Source organism: Lathamus discolor, chromosome 5 (assembly GCF_037157495.1).
Source record: "Lathamus discolor isolate bLatDis1 chromosome 5, bLatDis1.hap1, whole genome shotgun sequence".
NCBI lineage: Eukaryota > Metazoa > Chordata > Aves > Psittaciformes > Psittacidae > Lathamus > Lathamus discolor.
Genome location: NC_088888.1, coordinates 31,775,767 through 31,799,415, shown reverse-complemented (window position 1 = coordinate 31,799,415; position 23,649 = coordinate 31,775,767). Strand labels below are relative to the sequence as shown.

Here is a 23,649-nt window from a genome sequence, read left to right as displayed (position 1 = left end):
GGTGGCGGGGCGCTACGGGTGGACTACGCCTCCCAGGGCGCACCGCGCGGGGCCGCCGCTAGGGGACGGGGCCCCGGCCGAATGCTAATGAGCCGAGGGGGCCAGGCCGGCGCCTGCGCCGTGCCGCGCTGGTGGCGCATTTTCCCCCACCAGGGGAAGGTGGCGCCCGGCGGAGCGGAAGGGGGCGGTACTCGGGGTGCCGCCACTCGTGGAGCGGAGGCCGCTCGGGCGGGCGGAGGAGGCTAGGTGAGCAGCGGCTGCCCGCGCTGGGGCCCCGCGCCGGCCCGGTGTTTGGCCGTTGGTGGAAACAGGTGCTGTCGCCTCCCGGCGCGGGGGCCTAGCAGGACCTGGTGTTTCTCCCCGCCCCGCTTTCGCGGGGACGGGCGGCAAGGGCGAGCCTGTCTGAGGCGCGGGGGGGGGGAAGTGGGTCCTGCGGCCGCTCCGCCTAGGAGGGGTTGGCGGGCTGCCCGGGAAGGGGCTGAAGGGGAGGGGGGCCGGCGGCCTCCGTTAGTGCTGGGCGGCGCCGGCGGGCGGCGGCGCTGTTGGCGGGGCGGGCTGACCGGGCTCTCGGGAGCTGGGGCTGCGCCGGGCTGGCGGCGGGCGGCGCTTCCCTCCCTAGCGGGGGCCGAGCCCAGCTGCCGGCAGCGCAGAGCAGAAAATGGGGGTGGACAGCGGGTAGGGGGAGCGAGGAGTCCGCTGCTCTCGGTCTCACTCCATCTAAAATGGCGCTGGTGAGGCTGGGCTGCTTGCCTTGGCGTTTGGGGAGTAGCTGGAGAGGCTCTGCCGCTTCTTTCGCGGTTACATATCTATCCTATGTTGAACTGCGAAAATGAACCCTATACCCGTTGTGTTGACTATCATGTGTTGGGCAGGGGTTAGACATCTGCGAGCAGGGTAACAACTTCACCTTCTTTGTGAAATGTGAGTTTTCATCACGTAGTGGGGCGATTCAGAAGTAGTCACGGTTTCTGCCGAGTCGTTTTCTACCCTCGGGTCAGCCTGAATCTTAAAATCCCTTCCCGCCTGTGTGCAGTCACACTATAGTGCGAGGGCTTGGACAGCCCTGGTACTGTTGTCCGGCTTCCATAGCGTTCATGTTCAATTATATCTGGAAATCCTATTAAAATCGAAACACACTTCCAGCAACAGTGTGTTTTTGCTGTTCTAGCGTTACTGTTGAAATGGTAGCTGTGGAAAGCTGCTTGTTTACTCAGCTGCATCTTCGGGGAAAGCGAATGACTATCATCCCACAGATGGAAAGTTGCCTATCTTGAAGTTGAATACAAGATTTTGTTCGGTGTCAGCCTAGGAGGGCTTGTGAAAAGGACTCTACTGATTAGAATGAGAATGTGGACTAGGATGACAAGAATCCTGCCCAGATAACGGTTGGATTAAGAGCCTTGATAGCCTCTTTGAAACAATACACATTTGTAACAGTGTCTGTGTATTCCTGAAACAGACCTTCTCATTTCTGCGATCACCTATTTGGGGCTTTTCCACACACACTGGTTACAATGAAGCCAGTGTCTTGGTGCACGAAATTCTCTGATGGAGCCGATTTAAGAACTTTCTGGATGGTTCCTTGTGAACTACACCTCTCTGCTCTCTTTATTTTTCTGTGTAAGTGTACTGCAATTGTAGCCCCTGAGATGGTGATGCTTTAAAAAAAAACCTGTTTAACCTGGACTATTTCAGTGATCACATTCCCCTGATTTTGGGAAGGAGGAGAATATTCTGCAGATTGGAAGGCGTGGGATGAGAAATTAAGATTTTTGTTGCAATATAACCTACAGTTAATATTACTTGCGTCTTCTCTAGAAAACTTGTGATCACAGCTTCAGGTATTGTTTTAGAGTAGTTCCAACTTATGGAAGCCCATGTCACCATCTTATTTTAGTGTCTGGTGTGTTTTCAAAGTGATCATTAGAGAGGAACTTCATACAGTCCAAAAGACAGTTCTGGGGGCTCTCTGTTGTGATTGTATGGCCTGTGCCCATAACAGCTGTTCTATGTGTTTATGTGGGGATACTGAGAAATAACTGGAAAAGTATCTTAGTCATGCTTATGAATTGAAATGCAGCAAGTCTGTGTACTGCTTTAAAAGGCAAAATGACCTTAACTGCTTTAATCCTTTGAATAGGCATACATGTAATCAATTCTTGCCTTTCACTAACAAAAGGCTTTGCATTCCCATTCACTGATTGTTTAACTCCTGGCAATTTTACTTTCCTCCTCCCCCCACCAGTGCTGACTGAGATCTTGTCTCTAAATGTCTTTACTGAGAAGACTTTCTGCAACACTGTAACTTCCGTAGTAAATTGGTTAGTCACCTAGGCAGGAAACCCTTAATATCAAGCATTTCCCAAGTGTGTCAGATGTGATAATTTTGTGCAAAGAGCAGTTATATTACAAGTTTCATATCATGGTATTCATGCTTGCAGATCTTTATGAGCAACTTCATTTACATAGTTATCAAGTGTCTCTTTCTTTGGGTAAGCTTTGTGGAGGTTCTGCTCACTTTCTTGTTTGGGTGGATGTGTTAGACATGTAGCTGTATGAATAACCAGACCATTTCTCTTTTCCTTAGTGGAGGTTACCTATTGCTTCACTTAAAGGTAGTTTAGCAGTCTAGAAAAGTTTAACTGTAGTGATTAAAACTAAGTTACAATGCATTCTTTGTTAGAGCTTTTCTTGCCTCCCTTTTATTTAAAATAATGAAAACCTTCGCACTTGCGGGAGAAGTGCCTGACTGATTTTCTGCTCATAAGAAGCATTTTGGGTAGACCACTATTAGTTTTGTGCCAAAAGATGCAAATATGTAGTTTGATGCTGTGTAATACTAGAGAATTTCATGTTAGTTTGGGAATCTGAATATTGTCTTAGCGTCCTACAGACAGGCAAGAGACCTCCTTGTAGGCTAAGGGAGAGGAAGCACTTCTAATACCTACTTTTAAGCAGAAACTTTATAGAGGAACACTTCCAATCCTAACATCTCTTTCCAGCAAGGCACTTTAAATTCTAAACCACTGTTTGGCTTTTCGACAAATAATAGTCACAGGAGAGTTTAAGTTGATAATGCCATTATATCTATTTCTACCAGTTTCTTTATGCTTAACATCTGGGGCTAGACTATGATAATCTTTTTGGTTTCGCTTCCTCACTGAAGTCCTTTGAGACTTATCTTTGATATTTAAGGGTACAGTTTGACAGCTGACTCTCCTTGCTGGCTTAAAAGCAGTTCCTATCCTTTCAGCTATACCAGCAACCTGACAATAAAACGGGGAGTCAAGGGTGTCAAATCTGATTTGGGTTACTGCGCAGCCTGACCATACTAGTTACCAGTTGTGCTGGCATACCATGGGATAAGGTGGAAAGGCTATACTGCTTATTGTGGCATTACTGCTTATTGTGGCATTACTGCTAAGAAACTATGCAAAGCTTTCCCACAAGGTGCAGTCTTACGAGCATTTTGTTGGCAGCTGTGTTTGCTTAAATAGCCTTTCCTGCCCCTGAAGTGCTGATATATTTGATTAACATATGCAATGAAGCAAATAAAGGAATTGATCCAAACCTAAGTTTGGAAAATGGTTATCAGTGCAGATCCCAGCTTTGGACTGCTGCAAATACTTATGGGTGTAGAGGGTGGGAATAGGAGTAAACAGGAACTGACAGAGCTATAATGAAAGGGAAAGGTCATGAATGCTGGAGACTACCAGTTTGTCCAGGTAGCTTAAGCAGAAGCAGTGAGCTTAATGTTGATCATCTGAGCTTTTGATGGGAGAGCGCTGCTGGATTACTTTGAGCGAGTGTAGAGTGTAGTTTTTTCTATCCATGTTAACCATCCCCCTTAATGTAACTGCATTAAAAATGCATCAGTCCATACTTAAAAATATTTTAAATTGGTATTTATATGGATAATTTATATAATTTTCAGGTGCTCCAGGGGCAAAAAACACATAATTTCCAAGATCCTATCTAAGTAGCTAATTATGCTGAAGTAGCATGAGACTTTATGCTCCTGCTGCAGTTCCTATCTTAAAATGACATTAGAAGAGTTGTTTTTGAGCTGCTGCATCTGCAGTGCAGCAAGGAAGGCTAGAGGTGAAAGGACAGAAAATCTATTACAGAAAAGAGTCTGGAAAAAATGCAGATATAGATGACCAAAGTTATGTGAACTGAAACATAATCAATAGACAATTGTTGAGCTATGTAAGGGTTGGATTGTAAAAGATTGCTCATAAAAGTCTATTATCTATATAGTATATAGGAAAGCCTATAAAGATGTCGTTGTGCTGAAACAGAGGTAAGAAAATGGTATATTCCTGTTCTGCCTTCTAAAACAGGACTGAAGAATTCCATCAGAAGGCTGAAGCTAGTGTACAACTTACTGAAGTTGCCTTGGTGTGATGTATTTTTCTGCTCTTAGGCATCTCTACTTTTGTATGGGGAAAGCATTTAAGGAGGTCTAATCAGATTGGTCATATGAGGTTTTGTATGTGCTGTCTCCTTTAAAGTGGAGTTTAATTGCTGCAAATGCTGATGTTTTAAATACTGAGTGCTCCAATACATAAAAGAGCAAACAAAATCCAGGAGTTGGTTTAAACTATTAATGAATAAAGAAAACTGTTTAATACATATGCTTGTTTCTTTTCTAAATGAAATCTGGGGAAATTTTATTAACTGAATATGTCATGTGCAAAGTCGAAGTATTTGCACCTAACCTTGAAATCAGCTGACTTTTTTTTAATTGCGTGCATCTACTTTTTACTTCTCTAATTTTTGGTCTTAATAGTGTTAAATAACACTTTCTTTAACAGTGAACTACCTCTTATGAAACAAAGAAATGGATGGGATGGATGAAACTTCTAAAAGAATCCTAGAGCCATACCAGTACTTACTTCAACTGCCAGGCAAGTTTCTTTATACTGTGTTGTTCTTAAATATCAAAAGCGTTTTCATAGCAAGTATAAGCCAAGAAGTTCATCCATTCTTCATTTGTGGATTGAAGAGTAATTAAAAGTAACACTTTCCAGTGTTTGTTCTTCCTCTTGTAGAATCACACTTTTTGAGATTGCTACAATAGCTCTTGAGTCTGTTGCACTGTAAGTAGCTTTTCAGTTACTCTGTTCTCTCTTCAGGGTAGCTGACTTGCTACTTTTTACAACCGAGAAAGGGCAAATACTAAGGAGTTGAGCCCATTCTTAAATAGCAAAACATCAGCCTGAATTTTAGCAGCTTCCTGTACTGGACCCAGTGGGTTGTGTTTATTTTTGTTGAAAGTGTGTGTTTCTTTTGTGTAATTTGTTCTGCTGGTATGTGTAGGGACAGGTATTCTTTCAGCAAATTTCAGCTGTCCCTGGGTGATGTCACTTGCCAGAGAATCAGCCAGTCCCTGTGTAGTATCAGGTCACTAGAAACACATTTAGATTATTTTTTCAGTTTTGAATGGCGCATATTTTAGCGTAATTCAGGACGCAGTTTGATAAAGAACTGCTGTATGGATATGCATGTCAGAAGCCTCTTTGAAAAGTCAGATTGCTTGTTGTGGCTTTTACTTGTGCACCTAAAGTGTAAGGAAGACCATATAATCTGTCAAAGTGACTAACTTTGTAAAAATAGTAGTGGAGCTACTTTGCCACTGGGACTATTGCATCATTGTCTGCTGTCCAGCTTTTATTGCATACTGGTGGAGTTAAGGAAGATCCAAAATATGGTAAATATTAAGGAAAACAATTCTGACCAAAATTATATCTGACCAGGGTAGAAGACCTTCTGTCTGGACATGTAGCAAAATGAATCACAGGCACAGTGGTTTTTGCACATCTGCAACAAGACCTGTATATCAGTATGGTGTGTCCCAAGCCATTATACCTGTGTATAATTTAATTATTGATCTCTGCAAATACTCAGGATTGTCTTGTCTACATTAGTGATTTTTGTTTGGCATGACAGTTAGCACTTCATGAGTTGAAAAATAAGAAAAGGAAAGAATTTGGCAATAACATGTCCTTTCAATGCCAGAAAGCTCATTTCCCATATCTTCACAGTGTATTCTATTTGGGTATGTTGAACTTGGTTTTGCTGGAGAATTTGCTAGAGCATACCTTAAGAATGAGCCTACAATGTTCTAGAGATCTTTCTAAGAGCTGGTCCTGAAGAAACTTACTTTCCTCAAACACTATCTTTAGGTGTACTTTTTGTTTGGTTAGATGATCTCATATAACCAATGTATATTGTAACACCTCTGTATCTTTAGTTGCTAACAGTTAAGCTATTGTAGGTACCAGCAAAAAAAAGCTCAGCTTCCTAATAGGAAATATACAGCAACCAAAAAGTGTCCCCCCAAAAAAGGCTTCCATAGGCAAAAGCGCTTGACCAATAGCTCTTCAGTTAGCTTTCACTTTAAATTCTGCATCTAGGATATACACTAAACCTTTCCACCTAGACTTCTGTGGCTAAACTCCTATATTTGAGTGAGTTCAACCCTGATTGCTTTAAACTGATGGGTTATATAATGTTGTACTACTGGTAGTGCAAGAGTTTTATATTCTATCCCACTAAAGTATCATAAATCTGATTGTGTGCTTTAACATGATCTCTTCCTAATTTAGTTTACCTTTTGGAGAAGGTGAGGGGTAAGATATACCTCTCTCTATGCAGAAATACCTGTGTATCTGTGTAAAGATTGCACAGAGTGACAGGTGAAGCAGGGAGGGTTTACATATAGCTGGATGTTTACTATTTTTGAAACGCTGGCTTTGCCCAAAGTCAGCTATGCCGATTATGGATGAATAGGAACCATTCAAAGCCAGGCTGGATGTGGTTCTGGGCAACCTGATCTAGGTGAAGGTGTTCCTGCTTGTTGCAGGGGGGTTGTACCAGACGACCTCTGAAGGTCCCTTCCAACCCAAACTACTCTATGATTAATGAACTAGGACTTCTGGTCGTTGCAGTTTGGGGATGATACTTAAACTAAGCTTGCCTGTTTCTTTGACTTCAACAGCACTAGGATAGAGAAGCTATTAGGGTTAAGGTTGTGTGGGGTTTTTTGTTGTGGTTTTTTTTTTTTTCTCCTATGTCGCTGTTTTAACTGCTAGTATGGTAATTGTTTATCCCTTCACTAGCAGAAACTATTGCTTGGGAGAACACACATTCTGTAATAGTAACTTCTCATTTAAAATCTCACTGTAGTAGAGCATTGCCATAGAATCATAGAATCATAGAATAGTTAGGGTTGGAAAGGACCTCAAGATCATCTAGTTCCAACCCCCCTGCCATGGACAGGGACACCTCTCACTAAACCATCCCACACAAGGCTTCATCCAACCTGGCCTTGAATACTGCCAGGGATGGAGCACTCACAACCTCCCTGGGCAACCCATTCCAGTGTCTCACCACCCTAACAGGAAAGAATTTCCTCCTTATATCCAATCTAAACTTCCCCTGTTTAAGTTTTAACCCGTTACCCCTTGTCCTGTCACTACAGTCCCTGATGAAGAGTCCCTCCCCAGCATCCCTATAGGCCCCCTTCAGATACTGGAAGGCTGCTATGAGGTCTCCACGCAGCCTTCTCTTCTCCAGGCTGAACAGCCCCAACTTCCTCAGCCTGTCTTCATATGGGAGGTGCTCCAGTCCCCTGATCATCCTCGTGGCCCTCCTCTGGACTTGTTCCAGCAGTTCCATTTCCTTTTTATGTTAAAGACACCAGAACTGCACACAATACTCCAGGTGAGGTCTCACAAGAGCAGAGTAGAGGGGCAGGATCAACCTCCTGTTGGTCACACTCCTTTTGATGCAGCCCAGGATACGGTTGGCTTTCTGGGCTGCAAGCACACACTGAAGCCGGCTCATGTTCATTTTCTCATCGACCAGCACCCCCAAGTCCTTCTCTGCAGGGCCGCTCTGAATCTCTTCTTTGCCCAACCTGTAGCTGTGCCTGGGATTGCTCCGACCCAGGTGTAGGACCTTGCACTTGTCATGGTTGAACTTCATAAGGTTGGCATCAGCCCACCTCACAAGCGTGTCAAGGTCCCTCTGGATGGCATCCCTTCCCTCCAGCGTATCAACCGGACCACACAGCCATACTAGTTTATAGCAGTGTTCTACTTAACCTAGTATTGTGACTTTAGTCTTGTAAACAAAGTGAAATAAACAAGATTAATTTTCACAAATTCCAGTGTGGTTTGTCTCAAGGTGGCCTGATTCACGCATATGATAAATCTTTTATCTCAGAGTGGCTGAGTTAACACCAGTAGCTGTTTTTGCAGCATTAAGGAATATATGAAATTTCAGCTGCAGTAAAACTGATGTGATCAACAGCTTTCTTTTGAAAGGGATAGGCTCTGATCCTATTCATAACTGTACATCTTCCCTTTCATGTCCCTCTGGTCGTGGCTGCAATCTTTCCTAGGCTTTGTCTGCAGGCTAAGCAATAAAGACTGGCTTCTGGTTTTAGCTTTTTCTTCTGGGCTGTTGACCAGCTTGGTGAAGGAGTTAAGCACCAGAAGGCACAGCTGCACTTGGCATACCAGAGGCTTCAACTTGGGCAAATTTCCTGAGGGAGTCTGTATGTCTAGAGTATCTGAGCTGCAGAGATGCCTGAGGGAGCCCACTGAGACAGAAGAAAGTGATATCCCTGCACCTGAAAGGTGTGTGCAGTGGTGGAAAATGTGTCACAAAGCAAAGGAGCAGTGGAAGAGGGTCAGCAGGCTGCACAGCATCAGAAATAACAAAAAGGGCAACACCTTGCAGGTTCAAGAGCCTGAAACATCCAGGTATATTGAAGGAGGGGCAAGAATAATCTCTGCATGTCACATTGGGAAATGGAGACTCCCACAATGGCGAAGATTCGGAGCTGATGGCTTCTGGCACTAGGAGAGAGATTAGTCCTCCTCAAGTAGATATGCCAAATAGGTTTAGTGCACTGAAGGAAGACACAAAGCTGGGAGCTTTATATACAACAAAGCATCAGACAAGCACCCAGGCAGCAGCAAGTGATACTAGTGGGGAGACTGACTTCTGCAGGAAACAGAGCTTCTGTCTTAGGGAAATTTGCTGTTTCTGGATAGCTCTGCTCAGGGATGCTATAAGGGAACTGCCAAGGTGAGTTTCAACCTCAGACCACTTAACTCTGCAGTTCTTCCACTTGAGCACTAATGGATATAGCAAGAGGATGCCTGGAGCTTATCAGGCATCACTATGTGGCTTTTGGAATGAGGGCCAAGGGCATAGGAAGCCAGGTGGCTTTTCTCCATTACACTTAACCCTGTTACCCTCACCATTAAGAGGAACAAACAGATCCTGCATATCAACAAGTGGTTAGTTGGGTTTTATGATCATGGGACTCCGTTTGTAGGCCAAAGACTACTAGGAGGAGATAGCATCCACCTACCCGAGGCGGGGCAAAAATCTCTGCGAACAGGCTGAACAATCTGGTGAGAAAGGACTTAAACTAAAAAATACAGTATGGGGGAATGACTACACACAGTTAAGTAAAAAAATGGTGAACGTCCAAACAAAATGGTGTAGGCTGATGGGGACAAAAGCAACATCTTGTAATCAACAGTGCAGAGCTGAAGGCAGCCCATCTTAGGTGCATGTACTCAAACAAGGAAGTATGAACAGGACAACATGATGGGAGAAGCTCTCATGTTTTTTCTCCAGGGACTGGGCAGGACTGGGTGCTTCTCTGATGTGCCTGTACACAAACACATAGGGAATAAACAGGAGGAGTTAGAGGTCTGCATGCAGTTTACAGGGCTGCAGTTTTATTGGGGTATCTGATGTGCGATAGCTTGCGCAGCTGGAGTGCTGCAATGGATGTTGACTGCCTAGTAAAACAATCTGGAGTAAAGAGGGGTGGGAACTGCTTTTTATGTGAAAGGGCAACTGAACTGCATGGAGCTGTGCCTTAAGGCGATAAGCCTGTTGACAGCTTGTGGTTTAAGATTAGAGGGCAGATCAATAGGATGACACTATAGTGAGTCTTTGCTACAGACTACCTGAGCAGGAAGAAGTAGATGAGGCCTTCAGACAACTGGAAGAGTCCTCATATTTAGAGGTACTGGTCCTCATGAGAGGCTTTAGCTTAGACTCAGTATCTTGTAGAAGCAGCAACCAGCAAAGTACAGGCAATCCACGAGGATTCTAGAATGCATCAATGACCACTGCTGACACAGGTGATCAAGGAGCTGATGAAGGAAGGCTTTGTGCTGGATCTCGCACTTAGAAACAAGAAAGAATTGGTTAAGGCTTGAAGACTGGAGGCAAGCTTAGCTGCAGTGACTATGGGATGGTGGCCTTCTGGATCCTGAGGAGAAGGAACAAGGCAAAAATCAGGATCACAACCCTTGACTAGTTAACCGTATTTTAAATAGGGGAGTTAAGCTAGACAATTCTACATTGACCTTAAATCTGTCACAAGTGGCTGCCAGGTTTAAAAGTGTGTATGCTTGCTCTCTTTGCTTGTCTTTCTGCAGTTCACTTATGCTGGCTGTAGTGTTTTTGTAGCTGTGAAGGGAGGTCTGCTTGGGGAATTTATCCATTTAGCCTTAATCCATTGGAGGACAGAGGTAAATGTGGAAGTGTACAAGATAGCTAAGGTAATAGTTTGCTCTCTCTAGAAGGGCAGTGCCCCCTTTCTCTGTTTCAGCATCTGCTGCTTACCCTGTACTAACTCTGTCAGATCCACTTCGTAAGCTGACTCAGTAGCTAAAGCTGGCAGAAAGCTAACCTAGCAAAAACGAGTTTTCTGCTGGTGTAATAAGCTGAATTAGCTTGGCGAGGCTCTAATGACAGCTAGGTTAATAGTCCCTCTGCTCTTTCCCAAGCTGTTCTAGCCCTTTTATGTACCCTCACTATCAAGTGGAGTGCTGCCCTAACAGCATCATTTGTGGTCACTTCACTGCAGCAAGAGTGAAGAAGTACTAATCAGGAGCATGTCTAGAACTGGAAGTCTGTGGGTTTTGGATATGTACCCTGTCACAAGAACAACTGTGCATATACAGAGTAAGTCAGGCTGATTTTTCTTTTTTATAGAAGCATCTCATCTATCTGAACAGTTGGGAGGGATTATCCTCAGTACATCTTTTTTTTTTCTCACCTTTTCCACCCAGCATTTCTAGTGAGAAAATCTTTCTATAGTTACTGTTTGATTTGGGCAATATTGGGATCTTAAACAGATTAAACAAAATGCATTTAGCATAACTGTAAAAAAAGCTTGATGTAGTTATGTCTATTATTACAGTTCTATACAGTAGGTAGAGTGTCTAATTTTAGAAGTTAGACCTCTATGTTCTTCAGTTTCACAATAGCCTTCCTAAAATAATTAACAGAGTGTGACACATAACACCAAAGAAATGGGATAATTCTGCCAGTGTTAAGTTTTACTCCCTTTTAATTTTGTCCTAGTGTCCTTGTATTGTTGCCCTGTCTAGTGTGGGGAGAGGAAAGGTGTGGCAAGGAACAGAGGCTTCTGCAATTAGGGTTTTGAGACCAGAAACCAATACCATTCTATGAAATAAGAAGCAGCTTTTGTTACTCTTTTCTGATGGAAACCAGAAGATGGTGGTGGCAGGAGGCAGTGGAAGTGTTTGAGGATTGAGACAAAAATTGAAGCCCTCTGAGCCAGGGAGTAAAAGCCCAAGCCACAGAGCTATTGCTTACCTGGTGGTGACTTAATTAGAAAAAGAAATATCCTCAGTCCAATTTCTCTAGGGTATATCACTGCAAGTGAATCTTTACCCCTTTTTATTATTCTGTTCTGTATGTGCTGGTCACACAGCAGTAGAGAAGCCCTAGGGGGAGATTCAGCTGTTGAAATTTCTTTAGTGCTATGGGCAAGATGGTATCATCAACATGAGGACTAATATTGCAGAATCCTTAAGCTGTGTCTCAGTAGATCTTGAGTAATATGGAACCCACTGTCTAGGTTGCACTGCATTGGAATTTAAAGCTTTTATTCCAGGTGTCTTGTACATGTGAGCTACATATGCAGAGCTGTTTGTCTTCCAGTTATTTGAAGATCTTGCTCATAGCTGACTTTCCCAAAGTTCAGAGCAGCATTGTCTCAGTGTGGGTATGGAGTGACTTTATTTCATATTGATCATCGGTATGTGACTCCTAACAATTTATTAAAAGAAAGCTGATATCAGTGGGTTAACTTCTATTAAAATTTTATGTAAAATATATCTGGATTAAACGGTAATGCTTGTTTTAACACTGAACTTGGAGTTTTGATCCTTCATTCCTGTGAAACAGGGTGACTGCTTGGCTCCACCAAACATTAGGTTTAGCCAAAGTAGAACAAATCCTATTACTTTTAAGTAGACTTCTTGGGTGTAAGATAAATGTGAATTATTGGAAAGTTCTGTTCAGAATGTTCTGTTCAGATATTTTTTAAGAGTTACTAGATATATCAAATATCACTTTTGTGTTTTACAAATTGTCAGTAGCAAGTAAAGAGTACTACAGGAGAAAGACCTAAAAATGGAGATGAATAGATTTTCAAAAAATATCCATATTTTCAGCTAATAATGAGTCATAACTGAAACTTCTTAATCTGTTACATACACAAAATCAACATGCCTAGCAAACTAGGGTTTACTTTCAGAAGTAGTAAGTTGATCTGTACATGTTACCAACATAGTCAGGATCACTTACCAATTAAACTGCCAAAACTAAATATAGTAACTGTAAATGTGCGCTTCTCATATTACTGTGAAATGTTTAAAACTGGTATAATTGATGCTTATACACTGAGGTAACAAGGTAACCTACTAGGATGTGTTTTCTGCTTTCAGGTGACCACACCGATCGGTTTACTGGTCTCAAATCAGCTGTAGTTAAGCCATACTGTTGTCCCTAATAATGAACTTTATGTGCTTTTTATAAATGCCTGTAATATTTTTATTGTAGGTAAGCAAGTGAGAACCAAACTGTCACAGGCCTTTAATCACTGGCTGAATGTTCCAGAAGATAAAATACAGGTACTGGCTAATTACTTTAAAGGGCTATTAATCTTTCTTCCAAGACTACTGATAACAGACGATTCTCTTACATAGCATAAATGATCAGCAGTCTTAAATGTACTAATTTCTGAATACATTCAAGTAAGCTTTCAGGAAGACAACTTCAGTGCAAAGCTTTGACTGTGATGTAATGCTAAAAAAAGTTACTTCCATGGCTTGTCCAATGTAGGATAGTTACTTAGTTCCAAGTGTACTCTACCTGTTAAGTTGTAGATAAACAGCTACCATTGTTACCCACCTAATTATTAACACTGAGTTTTCAAAGACCTATGAAAGAAGCTAGACAGTTACCTTTTAAACTACACAAATATAATGGTTGAAAAAAATCTTACGGTTTTGATACAAAAATATCAAAGACAGAAATGAACTTTATAAAGCACTATTTATTCTGGACCTGAAACTGTGGACTTCTTATTCAGTCTGGAGTCCTTACCCTCTAATGGGAAGCTTTAAACTAGGATTTCTTCTTCCCTTTTGCTTTTCTTTTGGACAGAGCTATGTAAGATGTATGGCTGCACATTTATACACTGTGGCTTGTCAAATGAAAACTTATCTTGGTGAGACTACAATTTTGCTAAAATGCATTTAGACATTGCAAAATAGTCTGCATCCAAGACAATGTAAAGCATTGAAATAACCAGTTACAGGTTTTGACACTTATCAAGCTGGTCCTTAGTTAGTTTCATTAATTCTTCACAGAAGTACCTTTGGAGTTTGTGAAGGAGTCTTCTTCCATGTTGCTTAAGAGTGATACTTAGTAGTCCTCAAATATCAAAATGGTCGAAGTGATATAAACAGTGGAAGATGCTGCACTCATCATCTTGTATTCTGTATTCCAACCTGTCTTTCTAATTTTTAGACAGATTTATTCTGGCTTCCAGCTAGACACATCTTGCACTGTGCTGAGCTATGCATTCAAATAAAATGTATTATATAGCAACCTATGTATTGTATGCATAGGTTTAGTCTAATATGGTAGATCAGAATTCAAACTGGAAGAAGCCTCTGGAAGCTATCTAGGGCAACCCCCTTACTTAAAGCAGGTCTTTCTCCCTAGCTTCTTAAGATTTTTTGGGATCCTTGCTGAGTTTTGAAAATGTGAGGATGTAGATTCTTCAGCCTCAGGGCCTATCTTCCCATGACAACAAACTTCTTCATTCTGTCCAACTGGGATTCCTTATGCTGCAGTCTGGCTGTTGTCTCTTTTCCTCTGGCTGAGCACCCATGACATCGATCCATCTTCTTTCATGTGCTATAGTTAACTAAAGCAGTAGTGCCTCTGTATGAACAGAAGTTACCAGTTCTACCTGTCACATTTAAACTGACAAACATACAAGCATTATTGAAAACTTGGACCGCTTGTTCTGGTTATCTTTATGAAGAAAACATGTTTTAATATTTCCTTTACCACATAAGCTGTTTGTGAGGGAACTTGATATTTTTATTATTTGGGTCATTTGAGGACAAAACCAAAACCCTGTCATCTTCAGTCTGCAATTATTACTGCTTTTGTGCATACTTGTACCAATTTTAATAACTCTAAGGTTATTGAAGTCTGAAGGACCACCTCTAGTCATCTTTTTGCCATGCCTCGTAATCTTGCTAAGATGTCCCAGGTGTCTAGCAGCCTGATTCCCTTCTAGCTATTTGTATTTCTTTTATTAAAAATCTGAATTCTGGCACTTGTTATTGGATGCTTTTTTTTTCTTTTCCGCCTTAGATCATTTGTCTACATGTACTTTCAGATGATACAGTTGAGGCTGCTGTTCCTTGGTAGTTGATTTTATTGCTGGCTGCCACCATTTTACACTTTTCCCAGGCAAATGGTCTCTTCCCCCTCACTCTGCACTGAGACACTTCATCTTGCTGAATTAGAGAACACTGGGTTTGTCAGATGAACTTTCTTCTAAAAAGGCACTGAAATAGCCTAGTATGGGGCCAAGCATATTTTAAACCTATTGCAAGAAGGGAGATAGAAATCTGTGTGTTGGAGTGATAGTGCCGCAGCTACTGACTGGATAGGCTGATGTTATAAGAAGGCATAACACTATGTGCTTGCTCTTCAGCTTTCATTATGAAGAGCAGCTTTTCATTTCCTCAGGTGACTTCCTCATGTCTTCTAAAATAAGGTTGCCTTTTTTTTTTTTTTGGCTGTCTGAACTTTTTCGGTTCTTTCAACTCTGAAGCATTTTTGACATTGTCTTTTAAGTTCACAATATAACTTAATTCAAGCACTCAGTCATGAAGCACTGTTTCAATTAAACCTTAAATGTCTAGAAGCTGCGAAAGTTCATCAAACTGACAGTGTGGTGAGATAGGTTAGTAAGAGAAATTCTGGAATAGGCTTATCTGAGGAACTTGCAGGAAACAGGGAGACTTCCCTGATACTACTGAGAATGAGAATGACATAATGGACAAAAAGAATATCCAGACAAATAGGTATGCAAAGTTGCTTTCAGTAAGTACTCTATCCTCTGATTTAAAGTCAGTGGGCAGCAACATAACTTCACAGGTCAAAGTGGGGCTCACTTCTATCTGGTAGGAGAGTCATTAGTGTTTCTTGAGCATGTTGTTCTTACATTTGTATCTGGGACAAACAGTTGGATTTCTGGGGTTTGGGTTTTAGTCTTCAGGACACTGGTCACTGAATACTAGGTGGCTTGCTGCTCAAGAAGATGCTTGCAGTGAAGTCCTTCCTACAATATCCACCAAATAGGACCATACTAGGTACTTGCCACTATTTAATGGTGGCCTTAGTATTTTTTAGAAGCAGGGTTTTTTGGTGAATATTGACCGAGGGCAGTGTTTGTAGCTAGGAAGTGTAATTGGTTCATTAGCTCTAAAACACGTATCTTAATGTGTTTTGCAGTGGGTTTATACAGCATGCAGTTTTATGTGCTTAAATTTATTGCCATGTAAGCAGGTGCTGCATACAGCTGTTATCTGCACAGCAGCTGTGCAATAAAAACTGTATATAGTAAATAATAAATACATAATAACAGTGTTAGTTAATTAAGAGTTAAGAATCTTAATTTTTTAGTTCAATTGTCCTGTTTTGGAATTAAGGTTCACTTTTAGTCAAATGTAGTCAGCTACAAGCTTGATGTTTTGATCAGTTTGTGTACCTCAGGTGATAAATGATATTGGTCCACTTAGTAACAAGCAGTTAAGTGTTTAGGAAGCTTCACAAAAAGTTGTAGCTGTCACTTTTCTGTCAAGAATTTTCCAGATGATGTTCCAGAGAGAATAGTCTGTCTTTTAAGAACTCAGTACTGAAGTTAACTATACAAAGTGTGGGGAAAGAAAGGTGAACTCTCTCCATTTATGAAAACAAGGTTTACGAGACAAATATGAATGATACCCAACACTTGTAAGAAATGACCTTGGAGATCTCAAGTTAGTGCATCTACACTTGTCACAACATTGTGTTGCTTTTCCTCTATTCATGTTTTCAGTAATAGTTACTGCAGTGACTCCTAGACAATGGTATATTTTAGAACTGTAGCAACAATGAAGAGGAGCATGCAAGTGGAAACTTCTCAGCGAGTAAGTTCAGAGTGTTACACAAAAGACCACAAGATCCAGGACTTACAGCAAACTGGCTCATATATCTGTATTGCTGGTAGAAGCAAGTAGACTAAAGGGGAGCCTCACTGATAAAGAATACCATTCTTTAAAACCTTGTCCATTTTAAAAATGGTTTTGCAAAACTGGATGTTAAATTACAGCGGGAGACTTAGTAATTTTCTCTTCTTGTAACAGGTTATCATTGAAGTGACAGAGATGTTGCACAATGCAAGCCTACTTGTGGATGATATTGAAGATAACTCAAAGCTGAGACGGGGCTTTCCAGTGGCACACAGTATCTATGGAATTCCATCTGTAATCAACTGTGCTAATTATGTGTATTTCCTTGGCTTAGAGAAGGTTTTAACCCTTGATCATCCAGATGCTGTTAAAGTTTTTACCCGTCAACTTTTGGAACTCCATAAAGGTCAAGGCTTGGATATTTACTGGAGGGATACTTACACCTGTCCTACGGAAGCTGAATATAAAGCTATGGTACTGCAAAAGACAGGTGGTCTCTTTGGATTAGCTGTAGGCCTTATGCAGCTATTCTCAAATTATAAGAAAGACTTAAAGCCACTTCTTAACACACTTGGCCTCTTCTTCCAAATAAGAGATGACTATGCCAATTTGCACTCCAAAGAATATAGTGAAAACAAGAGTTTTTGTGAAGACTTAACTGAGGGCAAGTTCTCGTTCCCAACCATTCATGCCATTTGGTCAAGACCTGAAAGTACTCAGGTGCAAAACATTTTACGGCAAAGGACAGAGAACATAGATATAAAAAAGTACTGTGTGCATTACCTTGAAAATGTGGGTTCCTTTGAGTACACTCGGAATACATTGAAAGAGCTTGAATCTGAAGCCTATAAACAAATTGAGTCACTTGGGGGGAACCCTGAGCTTGTAGCACTAGTTGAACAGCTGAGCAAAATGTTCAAAGAATCTGAAAATTAAAATACTTCTGGGGGTGGATCAGAACTTTTTAAAAGGGAAAATAACCAGACTGTGAGAAGTGTGATAATCAGTCTTATTTAAAACCCTCATGTAGCCACATTACAGAAATTACTGTTGAAAGCAATTTGTCACTGAGTATTGAAATAGTTACCCTATTATCTATATGGTCTTAAGTGTAACTGCTTGCAGATGGCTTTTTTTTAAAGCGGGTGTACTAGAATTGAAACGAGTTTTGACTCTAAATGTAATCATCTTTACACAATCGTTGGCATTGTTTCAGGCCTAAAACTCTCATATCTTTAACCAGGCTACTATAGGTTTCTGGCTGAAATTGTGTTAAAGTAAATCAGAATTTACTGAATGTATTGTGCATTTTCAAACAATGCTCTAGTAAAACAAAATATTTGGTGTTAAATAACAAGTTACTTTCAACTTCAATGCACATAAAACTGTTGTGTGGTATTTCCAAGTTAGGCTTGTGTAGGTCAGATGGATCAGCTTACGAAGTGAATATCTTATCTAGCCTCTGGGGATATTTTCAGGGGAGTGTGAATTACAGAAGATAGTATTTTATATGCAAATAAGACTAATGTTTAGTCTGAATATGTAGCTTTATAAAGTTTTCCAAGTACCTTAAAGGAAAGATTCCATCACATCAGCAAAGCATAAATTTGATGCTAATTCCAGCTCTGCAGTGAATAATTTTAATTGCCTGGTTTTAGATTTCTAAACTGTCAAGTATTTTGTAGCTAGGAACTCAAATCTGTGCAGTAGAGTTCATATATGTAACTGTAAATACAAACATCATAAGTTGCTACTAGAAATGGAATGGGATTCACACTAGGTCACTTCAGAACACTGTAATAGGTGTAGGTCTTGTTAAACTCCGCTTGTAATTGAGAAGGGATTCTCCAGGAAGTAATTAATTAATGTCCTGAATTACTATTTAGAGGCATTTTACAGGTCTCTCCAAAGAGACAAGTTCTGTAATTTTTTTGCTAAAACAAAGTACGGTATCTTGTTCTACACGCTATAATACCACTTCAGTTTTGTTAATGGCTTAAATAGTGCTTTCAAATTATGTACACGGGCACAGCAAAATGGAACTGAAACTGAGAGCAAGATTGAGGGGGAAAGGCCAGTAAGTGGCAAAACCCTCTGCTTATCTATAGATAAATACATATATATAAAGGTGAACAAAATGTAAGCAGAGATGTTTGTTTCTTCTTGGCTGGGCTGGCTTTAACTGGATTCAGTTCCTTTAGTTTTCACATAAAGCCACATAAAGCTTTGCTCTGGTGTAGGGAGGTAATGGTTTGGATGAAATGTAGGACTGGTGCTGTCATCGGTGGTGTTGGCTCAAGCATATTCTCAAAAGAAATGGCCAGAGGTGCTTGGCTTCTGACAGCTGAAGGATAGTTTTACACAGGTGTTCATTTACTGTTCTGGAAAGCAGGGAGAGTTATAGTCTCAACCCGCTGAGAAGACTAACTGAAGAAGGTTGCTGTAATGTCTTCCCTGGGCAGCCTTAAGCTGCTTCTGAAAGTAATCAAGCATGAAAAAATTCAGAATGACTGCTTTTAGTCAGAGACATTATATAGTTATGGATGATAGCCTATCCCTTTTATCTGCATGCTGAGGAGGAATCTTTGCTCTCTGATTAGGCACAGAATAATAAATAGCCTTTTCATTCAATGGACCTAGTTGCCAGGACTGAATGGCTGAAAGTTGATGAAAGGTGTCTTTAGTGTTAATGTCAGTGAATTGTAATTCCTTTTTCATGACTTGCAGTGCTCAGTAGTAAGTCTGTAAATCTGTTTTATGAGAAAATACTACCTGCAGCAAAGTATGTTTATGTTGTGCCATGTCTTGGGAGTTTCTAAGCACTGTTGCAGTTCTCCTTGAATGGGGGAGAGCACTGGAAACACTACTGCTGTCAGAGAATCTCCTAGTCTTACTGTAAAAGATAGCTTTGTGCCTGTTGGGACATTATAACTGACAATGTGAAGTGTGCTTAGTGCCGTTTCATGCCTGCTCAGTTGCTGGATGTAAACAATTTTGTGTAATCAAGCTTTCCCAATGAGGTAGCTTTTCTTATTTTATTTTTGTATAAAGCTTCTCTACCATCTGAGACTTCTGCTATGTGGTTGCTTTGGTTCATTCTGGCAGCTCACCCCAGTATTTATTCTAATACCATATCTTGTGGAACATGCCTACATAAAATTAGGAGTAGTACATTGGAAGTTTTCCAGCTGCAGTCCCTTTAAACCAGAAATATGTATGAAGGGAAAAGTACCCTGTGAAAAGAAAGCTGAACCAACAAGAAACCATATATCTTACTCTTCTGCCTTCAAGGCTTTTGATACCAGTATTCAAAGCATACCCTGAAGGTGTATCTTAAAAGGCCCAGAAGCAAAGTATTGTTGCCCTTCCCTTTAGTTAGGAGGAACTGAGGCCTCTGAGTTTTGTGGGGTTTTTGTTTTCGGGGTTTTGTTTTGGGGTTTATGTATTCAGGAGTTGGAGAAAGCTGGGATTTTTCCCCTTCCTCTGTTAAGCAGGCAGAACATCTTTAAGTATTAAGTATCAGCAGTAATGATGCTCTGTAGTCAAGGTAGGTTTTATATTTGGTGCCATTAAGATGAGACTATGCATCCTCATCAGTATTCTCTGGTACAAGCTCTTGTTAAGCCATGTTAGGAAAAATCACTTCCTTGAAGCAGCATGAGAGTTCTGTGGCTGCAGAATTAGTTTAGTTGTGTAAGCGCAGTTCTCTGTTGCTATGCCTCCCATAATACAGTGTAAAGTTTTTTCCTGATCTTAACAAGAAATGCATTGCTCTGTAATGGAAATCTGAGTTGCAAGTGGAAACAGCCATGGGGAAACAAAAAGGGCTGTTGGTTTCAGTGTCAGGCCCTTTGAGCCAGAACTCTTTATTATCGTCCTCCAATTGCCAACAAGATTTACTTTGATCAGGTTACCAGTGTGTTTCTTGGGGGGTTAGCTCTTGCAGTGCACATAAAGAGAAATGCTCATCAGTCTCCAGCATTTCCCCTTACCTCAGTCTGTCTTGTGATTACGTGCTTGCTTGGATATGAATGAATGGTGCATATAAATAAATGCTGTCACCCGAGGGGCCAGCTATTGGACGGCACATGGGTCTCTGCTTCTTCAAAGGTTCATTTTATCTCTATCAATTATAGTGAAAATAGCGTCATTTCAGAACCTTACTGAGAAGGGAGAGATAACTTGTCTTCCACCTCTGCATTTGAGCTCAGGTATCGCTGTCCTGGGTTCAGGACAACTTTGTATGTATCAGCCAGCTGTTGATCCAAACATTCTAAAAATGTTAATGGCAGTGGGAAAGTTGCTGCTGGTATTTCTTTATGCTTTCAACTTTATGGTGGATTTTGCTAGCTATAAAATATATAAATGCGTCCATGTGCTACAGAAGTTTCCTGTATTAAGAGCTTCTTTCCTCAAGTTTTTGTTAAAATGCCAACATGGTGGATAAACACAGAATTTGCTTGTTGTTTTGGCTGGGTTTTTTTGTTGTTGTTGGTTTTGGTTGTGTTTGTTTTGGGGTTCTGTGGGTTGTTTTTGTTTGGTTGGTTTTTGTTTTTTCCACATTCTTATCTAAAACTGAATTTGAACTCCAATACATCTTTAACACTGAATTGGGCCAGGCTTTTATTCAGATGCAAGTGCAATATAGGTATCTGTTGCTGCTTTTTTTTCCCTGTCTTAATCATATTGTTCTATATTTCAGGTTTGATATTTAATGCTCTTTGTATTAATTGCTCAGTACTTTTGTTGTAATTCTTCTCTGCTATATTTCTGTTCTGCTACTAATACCATAGCACACACAATCCCATCAAATTCATTTTTGATACTGGACAAACAAAATAGGCTGGGTTTGCTTTGGAAATGTTAAATCTTGGCTCATCATATGCCTTCACAAAGGTAATCCAAGAGCTTTGCAGTCCTGAAATACCTGAAACTTTTTTTTCCAAGAAGCTAAAGCCTGTAACTTTTTTTTTTTTTTTTTTTTGCTTTAATTATTTTGTCTCCTATAGCTGGAGGTCATTTCCCTCTCCTACCCATTTGCTTTCAACACCTATTTTGCTTTGGTGGTAATGCTTTTTTGTGAAAGAACTCAACTTCTCTCCCCCAGGGCTAGTGAGTTAACTTTTGTCTGAGTTAATGAATTATCCCACTCAGCAAGAGCCTGATAAATGTCAGAGCTGGCAGGTGGACAGAGGCAAAAAAAGAGCCAGGGAAAGGATCTGAGAGAATAAGAAAACCAATTTTAGCTTCTCAAAGCTGTCTCATGTAATTTCCTGTCATGTTACAGCATCTCCTTTACTTCATTAGGAAAGGTTAAAGAGGTGGTTAGTTTCTGAGCTTCACTTCTTGCTTTCCAAATAGAATGTAAGAGACATTAAAGAGAAATATTATTTATTCTGATATTTTTAACTTGCATATATCATCTTAAAGTTTTGATTAAAAGTATAGATACAACAAAGTACATAGTTTCATTACTGTATTTTTATTTCTCTTAACAGTTTTTCTATTCTTGAAGCCAGGGAAATGTAATCTGCTGTATGCCTACTTGTTACCTCACAGTAACATCCTTCCTGAATAACTTTCATCATAGCTAAGCATCTGTGTTCACCTTTTCTGCAGCTTTTTTTTTTTTTTTTTTTAATTAATTTAGATAGGACTCTTGTATGTCAGGTGTGGCTAGGAATGAATCCATGATTCATTAACTCACTTTTAAGCTTATTATCTGCAAAATTTGTAGTAAAGATGGAGGATAAACCACATGAATCCTGATATCACTCCTTACTTGTTCTGTAGGGCACACAGGCAAGCTCCCAGTTAACACGCTGGAAAGGTATTTACTGAGCATCTCTGTTTCCTACAGTGTAGAGAACCATGGGGGATACCCCAGGAAGGCCTAATGTGACACTTCCAGGGAGAGCACTGCAAAACCTACATGAATTTGTGTGGAAGACAAGCTCTAATGTGATGGAAAATAATAGATAATTTTTTTGCTGTTGAACTCCATGAAAACACTCGTTGCTCTGTTGGTATTTGAATTGTATGCTGTCAGTAAGTAGTTGCATCTTTTGATCACTGTATATTTTCAGTCCATGATGTTTCATTTGCTATTTCTGGAGTATATTTTGTAAGTTACTCAGTAATTATTGAAGCCTGTAAAAAGGAGAAATGGCAAATACATATGTTTTTCATTATGCAGTTTTGAAATACACATAAACGGGCCTGTTTTCTTGCTGTAATCTAGTATGTTATTCTGCAGTGAACTTCTGTTAGCTGAGGGAGGCGTAACAACTTTTCATCCATTAAAGTTATTAAAATTGGGCTGACACCAAGGCCACAGGAATAAATTAAAAGGGGGAAAATAGAAGTATGTTGCAAGGAAAAAACACAAAGTTCTTTAAAAACAGAATTTGAGGTAATTAGGGAGTTAATACATGAAGAATTTGTTCCTACAGTTTTCCTGTGGCTTTAACTGAAGAACCTATTCTCTTTGTTTTGGGGGTTGGGATGGTGTGTACAGGTAAAAAGCCCTATGGCAGAATTGTCATTCCCGAAATGTAAAAACTGTGCTATAAACCTAATTTCATATTTTACACCAACCAAAATGAATGTTCAATAAATTCTGAAATTAAATCAGTTCTTACTAAAGTGCTTATAAAATTCAGAAGTTGCAGTTCTAAGTAACAAGGTTGTAAATGTTAATTTGGTCTAGTTCATTTTATTGGCATTGGGACTGTCCTGTTTCTTAAGTACATTGGGTGAACTGTAGCTGTTGATTACAGTACTAAAACAGAAGAAAAAGAAATGGAATAAACAGTAAGTTATGTTATTCTCATTATCTTTTTAGCAGTACTAAATACAGAAATTCAACAACATGAAGGTGAATTCTGAGAATGGCTGAATTGCATATCAAACATGGTGCTGGGGTCAGAAAGATGGTGAAAAGCATTTTTTTGTTTTACAGAAATTTCCTGACATGTAGTTAAACAAGGTGAAGCATGCTCTCGGGTTTGTATTTAGCAACAGTAAATGAATC

The 23,649-nt window shown here is 40.3% G+C and overlaps 1 protein-coding gene across 2 annotated transcripts; it reads left to right on the top strand.

Annotated features, from left to right (window-relative positions):
• The first annotated feature begins 158 nt into the window (after nucleotides 1–158).
• On the top strand, nucleotides 159–19,683 carry GGPS1 (geranylgeranyl diphosphate synthase 1). Of its 2 annotated transcripts, none has more exons than XM_065680247.1 (4): nucleotides 159–246; nucleotides 4,818–4,910; nucleotides 12,916–12,986; nucleotides 16,791–19,683. In XM_065680247.1, the coding sequence occupies exons 2-4, from the start codon at nucleotides 4,844–4,846 to the stop codon at nucleotides 17,550–17,552; spliced, it is 900 nt and encodes a 299-aa protein (XP_065536319.1). In that variant the 5' UTR covers nucleotides 159–246; nucleotides 4,818–4,843; the 3' UTR covers nucleotides 17,553–19,683. The 2 variants fall into 2 exon arrangements, with proteins under 2 accessions (XP_065536319.1, XP_065536317.1); XM_065680245.1 differs by lacking the exon at nucleotides 159–246 and adding an exon at nucleotides 10,910–11,007 and having other exon boundaries at nucleotides 4,835–4,910.
• The last annotated feature ends 3,966 nt before the right edge of the window (nucleotides 19,684–23,649 follow it).

What these genes read in the sequence shown, in the direction of transcription:
- GGPS1 (XM_065680245.1), top strand. Translation starts at nt 10,938, where the DNA reads ATGTCTAGAACTGGAAGTCTGTGGGTTTTGGATATGTACCCTGTCACA. An exon ending in AACAACTGTGCATATACAGA is followed by an intron (nt 11,008 to 12,915) that starts GTAAGTCAGGCT and finishes TTTTTATTGTAG; the next exon opens with GTAAGCAAGTGAGAACCAAA. An exon ending in TTCCAGAAGATAAAATACAG is followed by an intron (nt 12,987 to 16,790) that starts GTACTGGCTAAT and finishes TTCTTGTAACAG; the next exon opens with GTTATCATTGAAGTGACAGA.